We start from the raw sequence: 24,192 nt of genomic DNA, 5'->3' as shown, positions 1-24,192 counted from the left end.
TTTGATTGCACTAAGTATTACCTGCTTGAATAAAGCGTAGTCCTGTCGTGTGGATAATGTTCACTGACGTACAAGGAAGAAGATGAAATTGTGGTCGCCAAGGAAGCAGCTTCAAACAGCGATGGAGTGCTAGGCACCAGGTCTGGCCTGTGTCGGGATCCCAATGCTGGGTGACAAAAAGCAAAACAAACACTCGTGAATATCGGTAAGTAATGCTGCTTTAGTGTATATAATAATTTAAATGAGTCAAAGGCATTCATTCTACATACCAGGCTGCAAATTAAATTACGAAATAACTGTGCTCTTCTGAACTGCAGCAGAAATGTAAAATAGCTTCTTGCAAACAGGTTAAACAGAAAGGAAATTGCATTAATTTACAAAATGGCTTATGGAAATGCCATTATGAATGTTCTTTTAAAAACCTAATAAAGTGATTTACTGTTTCGAAAGATGACATAAAAAGCTCCTAGGAGCTTAAGGAGATAATTCGACAGAGATTAAAAGGATGATTGGCAAATGTATAAACAGACAGTGAACTTGCTTTCCTCTCCCGAGGCTATGCCCATATCTGTGATTCTCAGTGCAGATCTAAGAACTCAGACTTGTTAAGAGCCAAGAAACAAATGCTTCACAGACTAACAGCCAGCTATACCTTAACCCTGTTTGAGCCCACATACATCTCTGAATATTATCCACAGCTCTTCTTGACATTATATTGTAACAGCAAGGCTGCCTTTTTAAAAAGGAGAAAACTCTTATTTTTCTTTAAAATGTAGGTACCTATGAAAATACTTATGCAAGAGCCCTCCCTCATCAGGAAAGCAGAACAGTCAAGGCTGAGCAGTGACCCAGCCTACACTCTCTATGTGGATTTTTTTTTTTTTTTGAGAGTTGAATCTGGATCATTTTTAATCATCCTATCCTAAACTTTGGACAAATTCACATTCATTATTGGCCAGCTTGTCAGAGATAGTATTTTGTTTAAAGGTCCAGCCACACAGAACAGAGCTCTTTTAAAAAGAGACATGCACGTTCCCAGAGATAGAACCCTGTGGATGAATCCTGTCTTTAAAGTTCTATAGTTGGGCTCAAGCTGATTTATTTTTCAGCAGTGGAGATATTTTATTTATTTTGAAACTATAGCTGACATATAACAATGTATTAGTTTTAAGGTATACAACGTAGTGATTAGATATATGTATATATTGTGAAATGATCATCACAGTAAGTTGAGTTAACGTCCTATCACCACATTTACAGCATTTTTCTCCGGTGATGAGCATTTTTAAGATCTCCTCTCTTAGCAACTTTCAAATATGCAATACAGTATTATTAGCTCGTGTCACGATGCTGTACTGTGGATTCTTTTTAATCACTTCCCCAAACTAAACTAAAACAGATGATAATAAATACAATATAACCTTACGGTGTTCCTGGTATTCCTTTATAGGCACAATAGGCTCAAAATTACGTACTGCCAGGAAGTGAACGAATGGAAATTGATCCTAATAGGCACTATCACGTGAGTGTGAGGTTTGGATTTTGGACTTGGAGGGATATAGATGGAGAGGTGGGGCGAGGCATGGAGGGAGAAGGGGGCAAGCACAGAAGGCCTGGACTCTGGACTAGGAATCCAGACACACATTAAAATGTATGAGATGGTGCAGCTGTGCATCCGATTCAGATCAAAATAAAGAACCGCCATGATGAATAACAGATGATAATCATATAAAAACACAAGTAACAACATGCTCAACATGCAAAAATCAGAAAGGCTTCAATACGACAGTTGGCTAGCAATCTTCAGTATACTTGATCCCACCTTCTCATTAAATACAGAAAAATATGAAAACTCTCAGTGACATAGAAAACTGAATCTGAAAAATAACCTCACATTAGATTCCAATGAATCACTACTAACTATAAGGCGGATAGAGCTAGACTGAGAACAACTAATGCAGACTCAGGTCTTGGGCATACTCAGCCTGATTTCATAAACCAGAGGCTCGCTGAGTGACAGAATACAGAAAAACACTACCTGTCCAGTGACTCAGGCCCAGGTCAGACAGCACCCGAACACTGGGCAGCTGACCCTTAGGAGCAGTTCTTTGAAGTAGAGAACTGTTTCCTTATGTGCCCATCCCCTTCAGCTTTTTAAAATAACTAGTGTGGTGGGCAGAATCCTAGGATGACTCTCAATGACCTGCACCCTTGTATAATCTCCCTTTGAGTGTGGGTAGAAGCTGTGAGAATGATGAGATATTACTCCTGTGATTATTTTATCTTATGTGGCAAAAGGAATCTTGCAGATGTAATTAAGGCTACTAATCAGTTAACTCTGAGTTAGTCAAAGGAAAGATTATTCAGGTGAGCCTGGCCTAGTCACGTGAGCCCTTTAAATTTGTGTCTAGAGGTCAGAGATGGTGATGGCAGAGATTGCAAGTGTAAGGGGGATCGACCTGCAAGAAATTCTCCGTCTGAACATGGAGGGGGGCTGCATGGCAAGGAATGAGGATGATCTTCAGGGGCTGAGCCTGGCCCACAGCTGTTAGACACCAATGACATGGGACTTCAGCTCTACAACTGCAAGGAAGGGAATTCTGCCAACAACAGGATGAGCTTGGAGGAGGATTCTTCTCCGGAAACCCCAGATGAGAACTCAGCCTAGCTGACACCTTGATCCCAGTTTTTGAGGCCCCAAAAAGCTGTGTTGGAGAACCCAGGTAAGCCTTGCTAGTCTTCTGACTTATACAACTGTGAGCTAATAAATGGAGGTTGTAATAAGCTGCTAACTAACTTTCTGGTAATTTGTCACATGGCAAAAGAAAACTAATACAACCCAGACATACTGAGAATGACAGAAAACAAATGATTAAAAACTGGAGGGAAATTTGGTAATGACTTGGTGCACTACGAAAGGGGAAGTCCCCAAGTATAGAGCATTATAGAAAGGCCGAACCTTGCAGCAAACTTTGTAGATGCAGAGAATTGTCAAGATAAACTCATTTAAAAATAGTACGTTAACAGTTTCAAAGAATATGCTCAATAGGTTTTTCTTCAACCTTAAGAGACCTTTTCTGGTGAAGAACCTTTAGATCTAAAGCAATGGGTCCAATAGTTCAGTTGAAAAAAGCATAATTTGTGCACTGCTTCCTATGTTTCCAGACTTTCTAGATGCTGTGTAGTGTATTTATTATACTTATCCCTTAAGATTAACAACTGGACTCATGGCTTAAACTTTAGAAGCAATATAAACATTTTTATTGAGGTAAAGCTGATAGAAGCCATATTGAGCACACTATTTGACAGTTTAACTCTCACAGTTTAAAAATAAGTTTATCCTAGAAAATTAGGCAGTGTGGTAGGGAGATGCCAATGCAGGGAAGTTTAGGGAAAGAGGTGGACGCCTGTCAGAAACTGGAGCCATCAACTCAGAGAGAGGAGCAAGGGCAATTCAGTAACTCTTGCTGAAATCACTAAATCTGCATAAAAGTTGGTTTATAAGATGAGAAAGAAACCCAACATGGCAGATATGGATAAGTGCTGCAGAAGGGAAAAGGATGAACACACTATTCTAAAGACTGAGGAAAAGAAAATCCCAGAAGAGATCTAATCTTCTACAGGAAGTAAAAGAAATTTTCGGGAAATGTTGGCATTCCCAAAAGAATATACTGATAATAAAATCTAAAATGTCACTTCCTCTTACAGGATTAGAAGAGAAAATCCAAATGATCAACTCGATAGAGAAAAATATTTGATAAAATGCAACACTCATTCCTGATAAAAACTTTAGAAACTAGGAATAAAAAGAAACTTCCTTAACTTGATTATGGGCATCAAATACAGCAAAATTCTTTCTCAGCAGTGAAACATTAGAAGCATTCCCTTTAAAATCAGGATGATGCAAGGCTGCCCACAATCACTACTTCTATTCATCATTGTACCAGAAGTCCTAGTTAGCAAGTAAGAAAGAAAGAAAAAAAAGATGTGAGGTCTATGCAGTAGCAACAAACAGCCAGAAAAACCAAACCTTAAGAATATACTACCTGGGGAGAGACCTTCAAGATGGTGGAGGAGTAAAACATGGAGATCACCTTCCTCCCCACAAATACATCAGAAATACATCTACATGTGGAACAACTCCTACACAACACCTACTGAACGCTGGCAGAAGACCTCAGACTTCCCCAAAGGCAACAAACTCCCCACGTACCTGGGTAGGGCAAAAGAAAAAAGGAAAAACAGAGACAAAAGAATAGGGATGGGACCTGCACCAGTGGGAGGGAGCTGTGAAGGAGGAAAGGTTTCCACACACTAGGAAGCCCCTTCACTGGTGGAGACGAGGGGTGGGTGGGGGGGAAGCTTCAGAGCCACGGAGGAGAGCGCAGCAACAGGGGTGCAGAGGGCAAAGCGGAGAGATTCCCGCACAGAGGATCGGTGCTGACCAGCACTCACCAGCCCGAGAGGCTTGTCTGCTCACCCGCCGGGGCAGGCGGGGGCTGGGAGCTGAGGCTCGGGCTTCAGAGGTCAGATCTCAGGGAGAGGACGGGAGTTGGCTGCGTGAACACAGCCTGAAGGGGGCTAGTGTGCCACAGCTACCCGGGAGGGAGTCCGGGAAAAAGTCTGGACCTGCCTAAGAGGCAAGAGACCATTGTTTCGGGGTGCACAAGGAGAGGGGATTCAGAGCACCGCCTAAACAAGCTCCAGAGACGGGCATGAGCCGCAGCTATCAGCGTGGACCCCAGAGACGGGCATGAGACACTAAGACTGCTGCTGGAGCCACCAAGAAGCCTGTGTGCAAGCACAGGTCACTATCCACACCTCCCCTCCCGGGAGCCCGTGCAGCCCGCCACTGCCAGAGTCCTGTGATCCAGGGACAATTTCCCTGGGAGAACGCACGGCGCACCTCAGGCTGGTGCAATGTCACGGTGGCCTCTGCCGCCGCAGGCTCTCCCCACATCCGTACCCCTCCCTCCCCCCGGCCTGAGTGAGCCAGAGCCCCCGAATCAGCTGCTCCTTTAACCCCGTCCTGTCTGAGTGAAGAACAGACGCCCTCAGGCGACCCACACACAGAGGTGGGCCCAAATCCAAAGCTGAACCCCAGGAGCTGTGCGAAGAAGGAAGAGAAAGAGAAATTTCCCCAGCAGCTTCAGGAGCAGTGGATTAAATCTCCAAAATCAGCTTGATGTACCCTGCATCACTGGAATACCTGAATATACAACGAATCATCCCAAAATCAAGGCAGTGGACTTTGGGAGCAACTGTAGACTTGGGGTTTGCTTTCTGCATCTAATTTGTTTCTGGTTTTATGTTTATCTTAGTTTAGTATTTAGAGTTTATTATCATTGGTAGATTTTTTTTATTGATTTGGTTGCTCTCTTCCTTTTTTTTAAAATATAGATATATATACATTTTTCCTTTTTCTCTTTTTGTGAGTGTGTATGTGTAAGCTTCTTTGTGTGATTTTGTCTGTATAGCTTTGCTTTTACCATTTGTCCTATGGTTCTGTCTTTTTTTTTTTTTTAGTATACTTTTTAGTGCTTGTTATCATTGGTGGATTTGTTTTTCGCTTTGGTTGCTCCTTTCTTTCTTTATATTCTTTTTAAAATTACTGTTTAATTTTTTTATTTTTAATAATTTTTTAATTTTTAATTTTAATAACTTTATTTCATTTTATAATTTTTTTATTTCTTTCTTTTCTTCTCCCTTTTCTTCTGAGCTGTGTGGCTAACAGGGTCTTGGTGCTCCGGCCAGGTATCAGGCCTGTGCCTCTGAGGTGGGAGAGCCGAGTTCAGGACACTGGTCCACCAGAGACCTCCCGGCTCTACATAATATCAAGCAGCGAAATCTCTCCCAGAGATCTTCATCTCAACGCTAAGACCCAGCTCCACTCATCGACCCGCAAGCTACAGTGCTGGACACCCTATGCCAACCTAGCAAGACAGGGACACAACCCCACCCATTAGCAGAGAGGCTGCCTAAAATCATAATAAGGTCACAGACACCCCAAAACACACCACTGGACGTGGTCCTGCCCACCAGAAAGACAAGATCCAGCCTCATCCACCAGAACACAGGGACTAGTCCCTTCCACCAGGAAGCCTACACAACCCACTGAACCAACCTTAGTCACTGGGAGCAGACACCAAAAACAACGGGAACTACGAACCTGCAGCCTGCGAAAAGGAGACCCCAAACAAAGTAAGTGAAGCAAAATGAGAAGACAGAGAAACACACAGCAGATGAAAGAGCAAGGTAAAAACCCACCAGACCAAACAAATGAAGAGGAAACAGGCAGTCTACCTGAAAAAGAATCCAGAATAATGATAGTAAAGACGATGCAAAATCTTGGAAATAGAATAGAGAAAATACAAGAAACGTTTAACAAGGACCTAGAAGAACTAAAGAGCAAACAAACAATGATAAACAACACAATAAATGAAATTAAAAATTCTCTAGAAGGGATCAATAGCAGAATAACTGAGGCAGAAGAACGGATAAGTGACCTGGAAGATAAAATAGTGGAAATAACTACTGCAGAGCAGAATAAAGAAAAAAGAATGAAAAGAACTGAGGACAGTCTCAGAGACCTCTGGGACCACATTAAATGCACCAACGTTCAAATTATAGGGGTCCCAGAAGAAGAAGAGAAAAAGAAAGGGACTGAGAAAATACTTGAAGAGATTATAGATGAAAACTTCCCTAATATGGGAAAGGAAATAAACAAGTCCAGGAAGCACAGAGAGTCCCATACAGGATAAATCCAAGGAGAAACATGCCAAGACACATGTCAATCAAACTTTTAAAAATTAAATACAAAGAAAAAATATTAAAAGCAGCAAGGGAAAAACAACAAATAACATACAAGGGAATCCCCATAAAGTTAACAGCTGATCTTTCAGCAGAAACTCTGCAAGCCAGAAGGGAGTGGCAGGACATATTTACAGTGATGAAAGGGAAAAACCAACAACCAAGATTACTCTACCCAGAAAGCATCTCATTCAGATTCTATGGAGAAATTAAAACCTTTACAGACAAGCAAAAGCTAAGAGAATTCAGCACTACCAAACCAGCATTACCACAAATGCTAAAGGAACTTCTCTAGTCAGGAAACCAAGAGAAGGAAAAGACCTAAAATAACAAACCCAAAACAATTAAGAAAATGGTAATAGGAACATACATATCAATAATTACCTTAAATGTAAATGGATTAAATGCTCCAACCAAAAGACACAGACTGGCTGAATGGATTCAAAAACAAGACCCAAATATATGCAAGAGACCCACTTCAGACCTAGGGACACATACAGACTGAAAGTGAGGGGATGGAAAAAGATATTCTATGCAAATGGAAATCAAAAGAAAGCTGGAGTAGCAATTCTCATATCAGACAAAAGAGACTTTAAAATAAAGACTATTACAAGAGACAAAGAAGGACACTACATAAGGATCAAGGGATCAATCCAAGAAGAAGATAGAACAATTGCAAATATTTATGCAGCCAACATAGGAGCACCTCAATACATAGGGCAAATGCTAACAGCCATAAAAGCAGAAATCGACAATAACACAATCATAGTAGAGGACTTTAACACCCCACTTTCACCAATGGACAGATCACCCCAAATGAAATAAATAAAGAAACACAAGCTTTAAATGACACATTAAACAAGATGGACTTAATTGATAATAATAGGACATTCCATCCAAAAACAACAGAATGCACTATCTTTTACTTTTTTTTTTTTAACATCTTTATTGGAGTATAATTGCTTTACAATGGTGTGTTAGTTTCTGCTTTATAACAAAGTGAATCAGCTATACATATACATATATCCTCATATCTCCTCCCCCTTGAGTCTCCCTCCCACCCTCCCTATCCCACCCCTGTGGTCACAAAGCACTGAGCTGATCTCCCTGTGCTATGCAGCTGCTTCCCACTAGCTATCTATGTTACATTTGTTAGTATATATAAGTCCTTGCTACTCTCTCACTTCGTCCCAGCTTACCCTTCCTCCTCCCTGTGTCCTCAAGTCCATTCTCTACACAGAATACACTTTCTTCTCAAGTGCTCATGGAACATTCTCCAGGATAGATCATATCTTGGGTCACAAATCAAGCCTTGGTAAATTTAGAAAACTGAAATCGTATCAAGTATCTTTTCCAACAACAATGCTATGAGACTAGATAGCAATTACAGGAAAAAAATCTGTAAAAAATACAAACACATGGAGGCTAAACAGTATACTACTAAATAACCAAGAGATCACTGAAGAAATCAAAGAGGAAATAAAAAAATACCTAGAAACAAATGACAATGAAAACACGATGACCCAAAACCTATGGGATGCAGCAAAAGCAATTCTAAGAGGGAAGTTTATAGCAATATAATCCTACCTCAAGAAACAAGAAACATCTCAAATAAACAACCTAACCTTACACCTAAAGTAATTAGAGAAAGAAGAACAAAAAAACCCCCCAAAGTTAGCAGAAGGAAAGAAATCATAAAGATCAGATCAGAAATAAATGAAAAAGAAATGAAGGAAACAATAGCTAAGATCAATAAAACTAAAAGCTGGTTCTTTGAGAAGATAAACAAAATTGATAAACCATTAGCCAGACTCATCAAGAAAAAAAGGGAGAAGACTCAAATCAATAGAATTAGAAATGAAAAAGGAGAAGTAACAACTGACACTGCAGAAATACAAAGGATCATGAGAGATTACTACAAGCAACTATATGCCAATAAAATGGACAACCTGGAAGAAGTGGACAAATTCTTAGAAAGGCACAAACTTCTGAGACTGAACCAGGAAGAAACAGAAAATATAAACAGACCAAGCACAAGTACTGAAATTGAGACTGTGATTAAAAATCTTCCAACAAACAAAAGCCCACGACCAGATGGCTTCATAGGTGAATTCTATCAAACATTTAGAGAAGAGCTAACACCTATCCTTCTCAAACTCTTCCAAAATATAGCAGAGGCAGGAACACTCCCAAACTCATTCTACGAGGTCACCATCACCCTGATACCAAAATCAGGCAAAGATGTTCACAAAGAAAGAAAACTACAGGTCAATATCCCTGATGAACATAGATGCAAAAATCCTCAACAAAATACTAGCAAACAGAATCCAACAGCAGATTAAAAGGATCATACACCATGATCAAGTGGGGTTTATCCCAGGAATCCAAGGATTCTTCAATATATGCAAATCAATCAATGTGATAAACCATATTAACAAATTGAAGGAGAAAAACCATGTGATCAACTCAATAGATGCAGAGAAAGCTCTAGACAAAATTCAACACCCATTTATGATAAAAACCCTCTAGAAACTAGGCATAGAGGGAACTTACCTCAACATAATAAAGGCCATATATGAGAAACGCACAGCTAACATCGTTCTCAATGGTGAAAAACTGAAAGCATTTCCACTAAGATCAGGAACAAGAGAAGGTTGTCCACTCTCACCACTACTATTCAACATAGTTTTGGAAGTTTTAGCCACAGCAATCAGAGAAGAAAAAGAAATAAAAGGAATCCAAATCAGAAAAGAAGAAGTAAATCTGTCATTGTTTGCAGACGACATGATACTATACATAGAGAATCCTAAAGATGCCACTGGAAAACTACTAGAGCTAATCAATGGATTTGGTAAAGTAGCAGGATACAAAATTAATGCACATAAATCTCTTGCATTCCTATACACTAATGATGAGAAATCTGAAGGAGAAATTAAGGAAACACTCCCCTTTACCACTGCAACAAAAAGAATAAAATACCTCGGAATAAACCTACCTAAGGAGACAAAAGACCTGTATGCAGAAAACTATAGGACACTGATGAAAGAAATTAAAGATGATACAAACAGATGGAGAGCTGTACCATGTTCTTGGATTGCAAGAATCAACATTGTGAAAATGACTATACTACCCAAAGCAATCTACAGATTCATTGTGATCCCTACCAAACTATCAATGGCATTTTTCATAGAACTAAAACGAAAGATTTCACAATTTGTATGGAAACACAAAAGACCCCGAACAGCCAAAGCAATCCTGAGAAAGAAAAATGGAGCTGGAGGAATCAGGATCCCTGACTTCCAACTATACTACAAAGCTACAGTAATCAAGATAGTATGGTACTGGCACAAAAACAGAAATATAGATCAATGGAACAGGATAGAAAGCCCAGAGATAAACCCACGCACATATGGTCACCTTATTTTTGATAAAGGAGGCAAGAATATACAATGGAGAAAAGACAGCTTCTTCAATAAGTGATGCTGGGAAAACTGGACACCTACATGTAAAAGAATGAAATTAGAACATTCCCTAACACCATACATGAAAATAAACTCAAAATGGATTAAAGACCTAAGTGTAAGGCCAGACACTATAAAACTCTTAGAGGAAAACATAGGCAGAACACTCTATGACATAAATCACAGCAAGATCCTTTGTGACCCACCTCCTAGAGAGATGGAAATAAAAACAAAAATAAACAAATGGGACCTAATGAAACTTAAAAGCTTTTGCACAGCAAAGGAAACGATAAACAAGACGAAAAGACAACCCTCAGAATGGGAGAAAATATTTGCCAATGAAGCAACTGACAAAGGATTAATCTCCAAAATTTGCAAGCAGCTCATGCAGCTCAATATCAAAAAAACAAACAACCCAATCCAAAAATGGGCAGAAGACCTAAATAGACATTTCTCCAAAGAAGATATACTGATTGCCAACAAACACATGAAAGAATGCTCAACATCACTAATCATTAGAGAAATGCAAACCAAAACTACAATGAGGTATCACCTCACACCAGTCAGAATGGCCATCATCAAAAAGTCTGCAAACATTAAATGCTGGAGAGGATGTGGAGAAAAGGGAACCCTCTTTCACTGTTGGTGGGAATGTAAATTGATACAGCCACTATGGAGAACAGTATGGAGGTTCAGTAAAAAACTAGAAATAGAACTACCATACAACCCAGCAATCCCACTATTGGGCATATACCCTGAGAAAACCATAATTCAAAAAGAGTCATGTACCACAGTGTTTATTGCAGCACTATTTACAATAGCCAGGACATGGAAGCAACCTAAGTGTCCATCGACAGATGAATGGATAAAGAAGATGCGGCACATATATACAATGGAATATTACTCAGCCATAAAAAGAAACGAAATTGAGTTATTTGTAGTGAGGTGGATGGACCTAGAGTCTGGACCTAGCGTCTTCACACTTCACAGAGTGAAGTAAGTCAGAAAGAGGAAAAGAGATACCGTATGCTAGCACATATATATGGAATCTAAAAAAAAAAAAAAAGAGGTTCTGAAGAACCTAGGGGCAGGATAGGAATAAAGACGAAGACAGAGAATGGACTTGAGGACATGGGGAGGGGGAAGGGTAAGCTGGGACAAAGTGAGAGAGTGACATGGTCTTAGATATACTACCAAATGTAATATAGATAGCTAGTGGGAAGCAGCTGCATAGCACAGGGAGATCAGCTCCGTGCTTTGTGACCACCTAGAGGGGTGGGATAGAGAGGGTGGGAGGGAGACCCAAGAGGGAGGAGATATGCGGATATATGTACATGTATAGCTGATTCAGTGTGTTAAAAAGCAGAAACTAACACAGCATTGTAAAGCAATTATACTCCAATAAAGATGTGAAAAATAAAAATAAGAAAGAGAAAAACAAATACCGTATGCTAACACATATATATGGAATCTAAAAAAAAAAAAAACATGGTTCTGAAGAACCAAGGGGCAAGACAGGTATAAAGATGCAGACATAGAGAATGGACTTGAGGACACGGGGATGGGGAAGGGTAACCCGGGACGAAGTGAGAGAGTGGCATGGACATATATACATTACCAAATGTAAAATAGATAGCTAGTGGAAGCAGCCGCATAGCACAGGGAGATCAGCTTGGTGCTTTGTGACCACCTAGAGGGGTGGAATAGGGAGGATGGGAGGGAGAAGCAAGAGGGAGGAGATATGGTGATATATGTATATGTATAGCTGATTCACTTTGTTATAAAGCAGAAACTAACACACCATTGTAAAGAAATTATACTCCAATAAAGATGTTAAAAAAAAAAAAGGATGAGTGGAAGTTTAAACCTAAACATTTCTGGGAAGGTACCTTATTAAGCCATTCTTTAAATAATACTAACGCTGTATTGTATTCATTTTCCAGAATGTTCTTTAATGCAAAAGTGTGATAGTGGTTGATTGTCTCAGAATATGGAGCACCTGGATGGGGCAACTTTGAATAGTCTCGAAAGGTGCCAACGTGGGAGGAGTTTTCCAGGGGTATTGGAAACAGATCCTATTAAATGCAACGCTTATTGAGCACCTACTTTGTGCCAGGTTCTATGCTATATATTATCCACGTGAATTATCAAAATATCCCTGTGAAGAAGGTAGCACAATTAGCCCCAGTTACTGATGTGGAAAGTGAGGCTCAGATATTAAGGGTCCACAGCTATGTCCATAGCTAAGACTGGTGGATCTTGGATTTGAAGCCAAATTTCAAGATCCTAAAACAGTGCCTGGCACACAGTAGGCACTCAATAAACGTATGTCAGATCATTCTAAGCCCAAGACTCCTTCCCCAGCACCAGAGAAAAAGAGAAGAGGGTGGTGCTGAAGAGAAACTCTGCCAAAGGTCAACACTTGGGCGGGATTTTGGTGTGCTCCCCAAATCCCCAATTTAAGCAACACTGTTTGAGGCTGTAGGAAGCTCAGCCTTAATCATTGCTTTGTCAGCTTCATGCATTATGGGTCCTTTGTGAAACAGAAATAGAGAACAGAGTTTCTCTCAGACACTCAAGTATCACTGAGATTCAGACACGCCCTTTCTGAGTGCAGATTTAACTTCTGTAGTTCCCTGATGCAGGCAGAAATTGAGCCAGAGGAAACGGGAGGCTTTCTTTCCAAAGGTCTGCCCAAATGGTGATCTGCCATCAGACCCTTTGCAACAGACTTCTGATGGGTGGTTGATGAAATTAATAGAGGGTAGCCTGCAAAGTTGATGCTCTTGGGAATGACTCTTTGTTTGGCCTTTTAGGTTGGTATTTGTCAGAAACCCCAGCCACTCCATTAAATCATTTTTGTCATTTAGAAAAAAAAAAAAAAAAAAAAAATATATATATATATATATACACATTACCTGAAAAGACAGAAAATACATATCTATGTCTTTATCTCTATAACCATTTGAGAAATAAATCTAACAAAAGGTAGGAATATATGACATGTCAGGAGAAAATGATAAAACTTTTATTAAACTCATTAAAGAGGACCTAAATAAATTGGTAATTCACTGTTATATTGTGTATGTATGTATGTATATGTATATAATGTGTGTGTATGTTTGAAAAAAATATATATACAAGCCCAGACCAAGGTCTACTAGTAAAAACACTAAAACCTTCAGATGTGTTACCTTCAGGTAGTGGGATTATAGATCTTTGTTTCTGAATATTTTAGTCTGTTTTAATTTTTTTTTTTTACCATAAACCATATACGGTATTGTTTACGTGTTATAAAAATTTTACATTAACTGTGTCATACTGTAAACATCATTTTAAAAATTAGTTAAGAGACTTTGTTTCCTAGAGAAAGTACTTTCTCATTTTTCTACTGTGAGTTTACATTATTTATACAAGTAAAATCACATGAACTTTTTTCTTTTCTTCTTTTTTTAAGTTCCATGTCTTTACCTTCTTCATCAAGGCTGCTAAAACTTTGCCCTTCAGTCAGCAAATCACGCTTCTCATCCTTCCATTCCTGGCTAATTGAGGACACAATCTCCTGTGAGGTTGCCTTCAGGGCGGCAATGGAGTTGCACCGTTTTTTAGAAGGTGAGGCCTTCAAAGCTAGAAAAAGGAAAAGGAGAGACAATTATAGTTATTGTAAAACCACATGAATATATTATTTATTAAATTAAAATTTTACTCATGATTTATTAAGATTTTAGTCACTATTTCAGTAGGATGCAAGATGCTTTGTTTTATACATGAGGAAAGGGAGATGATATTATGTTTTGGCAATTTTATTTGTCCAAACTGATTTGACTTAAATCAGAATAGCTTAGAATAAATTTGGATTGAGATATCTCTCCAGATGTAGAAATATAGTCTTATTTGAGGTGAAATTCAAATGCTGCTGCAGAATTATATTTCCTCCTCCAAGCAATGTTTTTCTAGGGCTGGGAAGAGGTTGAGTGGGTTGATAAGCGCAGATGGTAAAGTAAGGAGAATTCTCATGACCCCGGTTTTATTAACTTGGGACTGGGAATTTCTAAACATGCCAATGTTTAATCTTATACTCATGTTACCCAATTTAGCCAAGTTACTTCTGGTTGCTTTTTTCTTTCAGTGACTTTCCACTGAAATTTCCTGCCTTTGGGTCTTTTCTAGGTCATGGTTACTTCAGATGTGTAATTCACTCCTGATTTTTGTCCAGACAGCATTCTATAACTTCTGAAGTGTGTTGGGAACCTGAACCAAGGCAAGTGTACTTCACCATCAATCACGCTCACTGAAGGCTGGGACTTTACTTCTGATATGTCAGTGGGAGCTGCTTCAGCTGCAGCCAGACCATCCCCATGTATATTTTCTCCATGCTGCAATCATTCTTCTTGCTTAACACTGTTAGAGAATTTTCTTGGAGGGCAGAGGGAGAGGGAGGTTGAGACCTCTTTATGCTTTCCCCTGAACTCGGTGTTAGCAGTGTCTCTCTTCCTTTGGAGGTTTGCATATAGGGATAACCTGACAGGAGATGCATTACAGTGACTGTGTTCAGCCTTGGGAATCTCAGACCTTAGATTACACTGCTCATCAGGGCATCCCATCAGCAGCTTGTAAGAACTTAATTGGAGAAGGACTTTGGGACACACAAATGAGGAAAGAATAGAGGGCAATCTCTCCACTTAAAGAGAAGGGAAGGTTTATATGTCCCGTGAGCAGTCTTATAACCATAATAACATAATCGTAATCAATAACATTTTAGAAGGCTTGAGAATTTGGAAGCCAGCATTCACATTCCTTATCTCAAACTATCCAGACGGTCATCTGAGGGAGGTAGGCCCTTTTATAGGTCCAGAAACTGAGAGCAGAAAAATTGTGACCTGCTCAAGGTCACAGAGCTAGAAACCATGAAATCCCAGGTGTCTTCGTTTGAAGTTGTCTAACTGGTGGTTCATTTCCTAGCTCTTCGGCATTCTATTTTCTGGTTAAAGTGAGGGGGGAATAAGATAAAACTAGAGTTTGTTTTTCTTTGAGGGGAGGAGACTTCGAATGCTTAAAAACTGATCAAATGGATTTTAGTGGCAAATAAGTGGACCAAATGTGTCACTTTTTAAACTCCTCATCTCATCAAAACAGTGGTCACACTTGCTTTACAGGTGTGAAGTAATTATCCATACGCTGGCTTTGGCTTTAATATTCTATCTGCTAGCTTTCATAAACTCTCAACTCACACCTTTCAATCTAGTACAGTTGACTTGAACAACACAGGTTTGAACTGTGTGGGTCCACTCATATATGGATTTTTTTCAATACCAAATGCTATAGTCCCACATGATCTGGGGTTGGTTGAATCCTCGGATGCTGAGGAAGCACGCATGTGGAGGGCCGACTCTAAGTTACATGTGAATTTTCCACTGTGTCGGGCTTTGGCACTCCTAATGTCCCTGTGATGTTCAAGGGTCAACTGTGTTTTAAAATTTCTAAGTCAGAGGATCTCAAATGCGGTTCAGGGACTGCTAGGAATCCCTGAAACTCTCCTCGAAGGTCTGTGATGTTAAAACTATTTTCTTAACAATATTAAGAAGTTATTTACCTTCCTCACTCCCATTCTTTCCTGAGTTTTCTAGATGCTACATGACCTGTGGTATCACCACAGACTGAATTCAGAAGCAGACATGAGAGTCTGGATGTCTTCTATTAAGCCAGAATTAGGGATTTGAAAAAATATAAAATAATGCCACTTTTCCCATGCAATTATTTGTTTTGGAAAACATAAGTATTTTTCATAATTACTTTGTTAGAAATCTTTTACTTTTTTGTTAATATTGATGTATGTTAACATGCAATTTTTTTATTGTTACCTTGTAAGAATGAATGAGTATTTAAAATTTTCCTCAATTTAAAATTCTAATAGGTTAAATATAGACAGCTATAATCCACATAAATAAAATCTCTTTGGGGTCCTCAGTCATTTTTTTTTTTTTTAACTTAATAACTACTTTATTTAATTTATTTTTGGCTGTGTTGGGTCTTCGTTTCTGTGCGAGGGCTTTCTCTAGTTGCGGCAAGCGGGGGCCACTCTTCATCGCGGTGTGGGGGCCACTCTCCATGGCGGTGCGTGGGCCTTTCACTATCGCGGCCCCTCCAGACGCGCAGGCTCAGTAATTGTGGCTCACGGGCCCAGTTGCTCCGCGGCATGTGGGATCTTCCCAGACCAGGGCTCGAACCCGTGTCCCCTGCATTAGCAGGCAGATTCTCAACCACTGCGCCACCAGGGAAGCCCCTCAGTCATTTTTAAGAGTGTAAAGTGGCGCTGAGACCAAAAGGTTTGAGAATTGCATAGTTCTTAGGTCAGTGCTAATTCTCTAAACTGAGAAACAACTAGGATCAGAAGAATGTTGGCAGCATCATGGAAGAGTGAATGAGGGGAAGATGCTCAGAGAACTGTCTGTACTTGTTGTGGCTCATCATGGACCAAAGGCCAAGAGCCCCCCAAAGAAATAGCTCTTTGCTCATTATCAGCATCACATACAATGAGGAGCAGAGAAGACCCCAAAACAAACCCCTGCCAGGACCAGATGGCACCTAAAGAAAGCCTTTACTTTTGTCTTAAATGGTGAATCTTCCTTAAAGGAATTATCTGAGCCTCATTCAGTGGATAAGGACTTGAATCTTGCAGAAATTGAATACCTCAGGGACTTGTTTTGTTTTGTTTTTTTTTTCATATTTGGGGAGATCATTTATTTTCCAAACAACAATTTCATGGATTACAAAGGTGAACTCAAGTTGTGACTTTTTTTTTTTATACCAGAGATTGGGTTGTGGCAATTGGATTAAACAGGTTTCAAAAGGTTTGATGTCAATCACTGGCATCAGGGTGTGTTTTCAACTCTGTAAAAATCTAATTATGTGCACCTATACCTTTCCTAAGGTTTGATAACTCTATCACTTGGAGGAAATGGGCGTGGTCTTCGGAGAATATATAAAACATCAAGCAAAGAGCCAAGCTCATTCTTCTCCAGAGCCCAGAGCTGTTGTGTTTGGACTTGGCTGGGCTGTGGAGACTTTGGAAAGTTACTGCCACCAGGAGGTGAGCACCTAATCAGGGAATTGTTTTGACTGGAAAATCTCAAAGGATGGTTTGGGTTGCTGGTTACTTTCTTTTGTCCACAGAAACTCTTGGATTTGTCTTTGGCTAAATAATGGTGACAGGTATCGTGTGTCCATTTCCAGCTCTATGTCCTGCTACTCAACTACTCCTACCCTTGACTGCTTTTCAGCTCACCTATCTGCCATCCCCTGAACCTCCATGTTCATTCCGACCCCTGGGCCTTTGTACATGCTGCTCCTTCTACTTGAGATACCCTTCTTGCCTCTCTTCCTAATAAATGCTGGCTTATAGTTTCAGGACTTAATTTAGATATTCTTTTCTCTGTGAAGCTCTCTTTGGGAAGATTGGTTTTATTTCTCTTTGTGTACCTACAGTAGCCTATGCAAAAACTCTATTAACAGTTGCTTTATTACATTATAAATCTTTTACATGTTCCAATCCCTGACCCAAAATGGACCATGAAATTACCAAGGGAATTTAATTTTTTTAAAAAAAAATTTCTATATTATTTCTTTCTATATTATTAATGCTTAGCATACTGTTAGGTACATAATAGGTGCTCAAATATTGGTTGAATGAATTAACTATTGTTCTGAAATTTTAGGACAGTTGATTTTTAACTAATTGATGTATCAGTACTATTCTATTCCTTTCAGGAAACCAAGTTTTAGTACTCTAGACACATTATCTGGGTAGAGAATTTCAGTGAGGTTCCAACATTACAGTGACTAATATTTGCAAAAAGAATTATAGGATTTTGCAAACATTATTACATTGACAGCATGACTCAATTCTGGGGTGGGATAACAGATTTAAGAAGGCTAAAAAATTGATATAAAAAAATAAACTTGAAGACCAAGTACTGTTTTCTTTGGGGTAGGAGTGGGGAGGGGAAGTTTTCACCTACAAAGAAAGTATGCCTGTCGCTGAATGGCTGAGTAGAACAGAGCCCCTTGCCAACCTGTGCTGGGAAAGTCTGAACAAGGAATGATCTTTGTTTCATTAAGCCCCTGAGAATTGAGTTAATTTATTGCTGCAGTAAAACTTAGCTAACATGAGTAATAAACTATTTTTTAAAATAAAATCACAACAGAAGGGGTGTGTGAATGTGTGTGTATGTGCTTAGTGAAACATTTGGAAATTTATATTCCCAAGTTTAAATTGTGACTTTCTCTGGGTAATGCATTTTCATTATTGTAATTCAATCTGCATTTTTCCCCTGAACTTTCTACAATAAACATGTATTACTTTCACAATCAGAAAAAAAAAAAAAAAAGGAAAGTATGACTGTAGGAATTAAGGGCTTTAACTTAATCACAGTTGAAAAAGGATCTGGAAGTTGTATTTTAAAGTGTCAACTTTACTAATTAAGTGGCTACCCTTTGGAAAGCTGGTAGTAGATGAAAAGTCCATTCTTTCATTCAATTATTCATCAAATAATGATCGAGGGCCTACAATGTGCCAGGAAATGTGCTAGCTTCTGGGAATATATATTAGAACCAAACACAGCCCCTACTTTTCAGGAACTCAAAGTCAAGTGGGGGAGATAGAACAACAGTTTACTATGGCAGAGTATGGTAACTGCTATGAAGGAAGCATCATCTGAGCTGAGATGTGAAGGAAGACCAGGGGAAGGATGGAGATCGTTACAGGCAAAGGGACAAGAACATGTAAGGATGTGGAGGCAGCCTGGAATGTTAGGGGTAACTGCAGGGCGCTCAGAGCTGCTGGAGGCTTGAGGGTAGGGTAGAGCATGGAATGGGTGTGAAAGAAGTCACGGCGAGGGAAAGAGAGACCACATCACACAAGGACTCAGAAGTGAAGTTAGGATTTTGCGTACTAGGAAATACACTGAAGTTTTTATTAAGAAAAAAGGTTTTTTTAAGCATGGAAGGGTTTTAAATAGGAAATTAGCAAGAGGAGATTTAAACTGATGCCTCTGTCTGGGGTTTGGGGAGGTTGGATTGGAAGGGGATATGACTGGAGGTAAGACAGGAACATGAGGGCCACAACCTTATGTAAAAAAAAAAAAAAAAAGCCCAAACCAAAACCATAAAAATCACAATGGCTGAATTAGGAGAGGCACTGTGAAAGACGGGGACGAACTCTTGATATTTCCAGGTGAGACTAGGTATTGGTGAGTGACTGCATGTGGGTGGTTAAGCTTTGACAAAGCTTGATGCCTGCATGTCTGGTTTGGGTAACTGAGTAAATTGTGGTGACCTTCAGGGAGGCATGGGCTCAGGATGTGAGGCAGGTTCTTGACCAACCTGGGGGAATCCAGAAATTAGTCCTAATATTTGTGGACAACTGATTTTCAACAATGAACCAAGATAATTCAATGGGGGAAAGAAGAGACCATTCAAGAAATGGTGCTGGGACAACTGGATATCCACATGCAAAAGAATGAATTTGGACCCTACCTCATACCATATACTAAAAATTAAATCAATATTTGTAAATCATACCCCTGATAACAGAAACATGTGTTGAGAATATATAAAGAACTCTTACAACTCAACAATAAAAAGACAACCTAATTAAAAATGGGCAAAGTATTTGAATAGACAGTTCTCCAAGGAAGATATAAATGGTCAATAAGCACATAAAAAGATGTTCAACATCATTAATCATTAGAAAAACACAAATGAAAACCACATTGAGATACTACTTTATACTCACTAGATGTCTAAAATGAAAAAGACACACAGTAACATATGTTGGTGAGGATGTGGAGAAATTGGATCCCTCATACATTGCTGGTGGGATTGCAAAATTGGGTAGCTGCTTTGGAAAAGAGTTTGGCAGTTTCTCAAAATGTTAAATAGAGTTACCATCTGACCTAGTGTTTCCACACCTGGGTATGTACCCAAGAGAAATGAAAACTTATGTCCACAGAAACCTGTGCATGAATTTCCATAGCAGCATTATTCGTAATAGCCAGAAATGTAAACAACCCAAATATCCATCAACTAGTGAGAGGATAAACAAAATGTGTTAAATCCATACAATGGAATATTATTCAGCAATAAAAAGAATAAAGTACTACAAGATGGCTAAACCTTGAAAACATCATGTTAGGCGAAAAAAGCCAAACACAGAAGGCCACATACTGTATAATTCCATTTATATGACATATTCAGAATAGACAAATCCATAGAGACGGAAAATAAATGAGTAGTTGCCAGGGGCTGGGAAGAGGAAGGAATGAAGAGTAACTGCTAATGGATATGGGGTTTCTTTTCAGGGTAATAAATATGTTCTAAAATTAGATAGTGGTAATGTTTGCACAACTTTGTGAATATATTAAGAATCACCAAATTGCACATTTTAGAAGGGTGAATTTCCTGGTATGTGAATTATACCTGAAAAAAGATGCTATAAAAAGTAGACTAAGAAACCAAAATGGGAAAAAAATAGATCTGCCTACTTGAGAAGTAAAAGACTTGTTACATTAAAAACATGATAAACTATACAAACTGGAAAGGTTCACAACTCACACCATATTTCATGGAGTTGAGGATGCCACTGATGCACCATTAATTTATACACTACTAAGAAAGCAAAAACTCCCAACATGGGGAATCTCATGCAGGAGTCTCACTAAACCTGGGATCCCAAGGGTTACATCCTCCATAAACCTACCAGGGGCCACAAGGAAACTCATGATTTTCAACCACGGCAAAGGGTAAAGAGAGGCAGAAAATCTTCCTTCAAAATTTGAACCAAGTTGGTATTCACACAGGATTGTAGGCTGAATAAGTACTATGCTATGGTCTGTCTTAGGCAAAAAAGACCTTAAACAGAAAATTTAATTGGTAGTGGTCTCGATTTGAGACCAATTTTAAGATACCACTGAGATAGTCAAATGTGAAACAAAAGTTTTTCTTAGAATGAAATAAGGTTAAAAAAAGAGATTGATATCTTTAACGTGTAGAGTTCATATAAATCATTTGGAAAAATAATAAATATTAATGTAAACGAGCAAATATTACAAAGCTCAATTCTCAAAGGAACTACAAATGGCCAATAAACATGAATAATGGTTGAACTTCACCAGTACTTAAGAAACACAAAATAAAACAACCAGATAACATCTTTTACTTATCCAAGTAGCATAATTTAAAAAGAATAATTCTGGCTAAAGGCTAGAAGAATACAGACTCTTGTGGAAGTCTAGAGCGGCATAATCATTCTGTGCAGTTATCTGCATTTTAAACCCTTAGTACTTCTTGTTGGAATCTATCCTAAAGAAATAATCATAAGCTTGGACATCATATTTATCTAAAATCATGTTCATAAAAATACTCGTTAGAAAAAGGAGAAATAATGTAAATGTCCAAATGATAGAATCTTAAATAGATTATGGCATACCCATATAATTTCAATGTTGTATTGTAATTTTAAATGGTTTCTTTGTACAATATACAGTGATATGGGAAACTATTCATATTATAATATGTGAAAAATAGAGGACATATACATAAAATTGTACACCACTATGCTACCATTTTTATATAAATACACAAAGCACAGAAATAAAGATGGTAGGAAGTATGTGAAAATATTAGTAGTGGAGGATCTGAATAGACATTTTTCCAGTGATGATATAGAGGTGCCAACAGAAATGGCTGTTATCAGAAAGATGACAAATAACAACTGTTGGTGAAGATGTTGAGAGAAGGGAGTCCTTAGGCGCTGTTGGTGGGAAGGTAAATTGATCAGCCACTATGGAAAACAGTATGGAGGGTCCTCAAAAAGCTAAAAATAGAACTACCATATGATCCAGCAATTCCACTGCTGGGTACTTATCCAAAGGAAACAAAACATTAATTAGAAAAGATACATGCACCCCTATGTTCACTGTAGCATTATTTACAACAGCTAAGATATGTGAGCAACCTATGTGCTCACCCATCAATAGATGAATAGATAAAGAAGATCACACACACACACACACACACACACACACACACACTGGACTATTACTCAGTCATAAAAAAGAATGAAATCTTGCCATTTGTGACCTCATGGATGGACCTAGAGGGTATAATGCTAAATGAAATAAGTCAGACAAAGAAAGATAAATACTGTATGATTTCACTTATACGTGAAATCTAAAAAACAAAACAAATGAACAAACTTAAGAAAACAGAAACAGAATTATAGATACAGAGAACAAATAGGTAGTTGCTGGGCAGGTGGTGGTGGGAGAAATAGGTGAGGCAGATTAAGAGGTACAAACTTCCAGTTGCAAAATAAATGAGTCATGAGTATGAAATGTACAGTGTGGGGAGTAGCCAATAATTATGTGATATCTTTGTATGGTGACACATCATAAGTAGACTTATCGTGGTGATCAGTTTGAAATGTATAAAAATATCAAATCACTCTGTTGCATAACAGGAACTAACACAGTGTTGTAGATCAATTATACTTCAAAACTAAACACACTCATAGAAAAAGAGATCAGATTTGTGGCTACCAGAGGCTGGGGGTGGGAGGTGGAGGGGGAATTGGACGAAGGTGGTCAAAAGGTACAAACTTCCAGTTACAAGATAAATAAGCACTAGGGATGTGATGTACAACATGGTGAATATAACGAACACTTCTGCATGTTATAAAGGAAAGTTGTTGGGAGAGTAAATACTAAGAGTTCTCATCACAAGGAAAAACTTTTTTCTATTTCTTTAATTTTGTATCTATGTGAGATGATGGCTGTTGTTAAACTTATTGTGGTCATCATTTCATGATGTATGTAAGTCAAACCATTATGCTGCACACCTTAAACTTATACAGTGCTGTATGGCAATTATATCTCAATAAAACTGGAAGAAAAAATATTTATAGTGGATATTTCTGGGTTGTGAGATATCAAATAATTTTTATGGTTTTCTTTGTATTTTCCAATATTTTTACATAGAAACGGTTTTACTCTCACAAAAATTAACTCAACATGGATTAAAGACTTAAACATAAGACCTGAAACTGTAAAACTCCTAAAATAAAACATAGGGAAAAGTTCCTCAACAATGATCTTAGCAATGACTTTTTGGATATTACACCAAAAGCACAAGCAACAAAAGCAAAATAAACAAGTGGGACTACATCAAACTAAAAAACATCTGCATAGCAAAAGAAACAATCAATAAAATAAAGAGGCAGCCTACAGAATGGGAGAAAATATTTGCAAACCATATATCAAATAAGGGGTTAATATTCACAATATATAAAGAACTCATACAACTCAATAGTAACAAAACCAAATAATCTGATTAAAAATTGGGCAAAGGACCTGAATAGACATTTTTCAAAGAAGACATACAGATGGCCAACAGATACATGAAAAGATGCTTAACATAACTAATCATTAGGGAAATGCAAATCAAAACCACAATGAGATATCACCTCGTACCTGTCAGAATGGCTATTATCAAAAAGACAAAAAATAACAAGTGTTGGTGAGGATGTGAAGAAAAGGTAGTCCTAGTACACTCTTGGTGGAAATGTAAATTAGTGCAGCCACTATGGAAAACAGTATGGAGTTTCCTCAAAAAATTAAAAATAGAACTACCATATGATCTAGCAACCCCACATCTGGGTATGTACCTGAAGGAAATGAAGTCACTATCTTGAAGAGATATCTGCATTTCCATGTTCACTGAGGCATTATTCACAACAGCCAAGACATGGAAACAACCTAAGTGTCCACTGACAGATGAATGGATAGAAAAAAATAAGGAAATCCCGCCACTTGTGACAATATAGATGGACCGTGACAGCATTATGCGAAGTGAAATAAACCAGAAA

The 24,192-nt window shown here is 38.5% G+C and overlaps 1 protein-coding gene across 2 annotated transcripts in view; it reads right to left on the bottom strand.

Annotated features, from left to right (window-relative positions):
* PIP5K1B (phosphatidylinositol-4-phosphate 5-kinase type 1 beta) overlaps positions 1-24,192 on the bottom strand; it is a 324,042-nt gene that overhangs the window by 76,581 nt on the left and 223,269 nt on the right. For both annotated transcript variants that reach the window (XM_059924862.1, XM_059924863.1), the window contains exons 12-13: positions 13,743-13,898; positions 22-166 (exon numbers count right to left, since the gene is read on the bottom strand). In XM_059924862.1, the coding sequence (XP_059780845.1) occupies positions 22-166; positions 13,743-13,898 (301 nt within the window). The remainder of the gene's footprint in view (positions 1-21; positions 167-13,742; positions 13,899-24,192) is intronic.

Source organism: Balaenoptera ricei, chromosome 6 (genome assembly GCF_028023285.1).
Source record: "Balaenoptera ricei isolate mBalRic1 chromosome 6, mBalRic1.hap2, whole genome shotgun sequence".
Classification (NCBI taxonomy): Eukaryota; Metazoa; Chordata; class Mammalia; order Artiodactyla; family Balaenopteridae; genus Balaenoptera; species Balaenoptera ricei.
The sequence above is the reverse complement of the archived record's forward strand: the minus strand, read 5'-3'. Positions and strand labels throughout refer to the sequence as shown.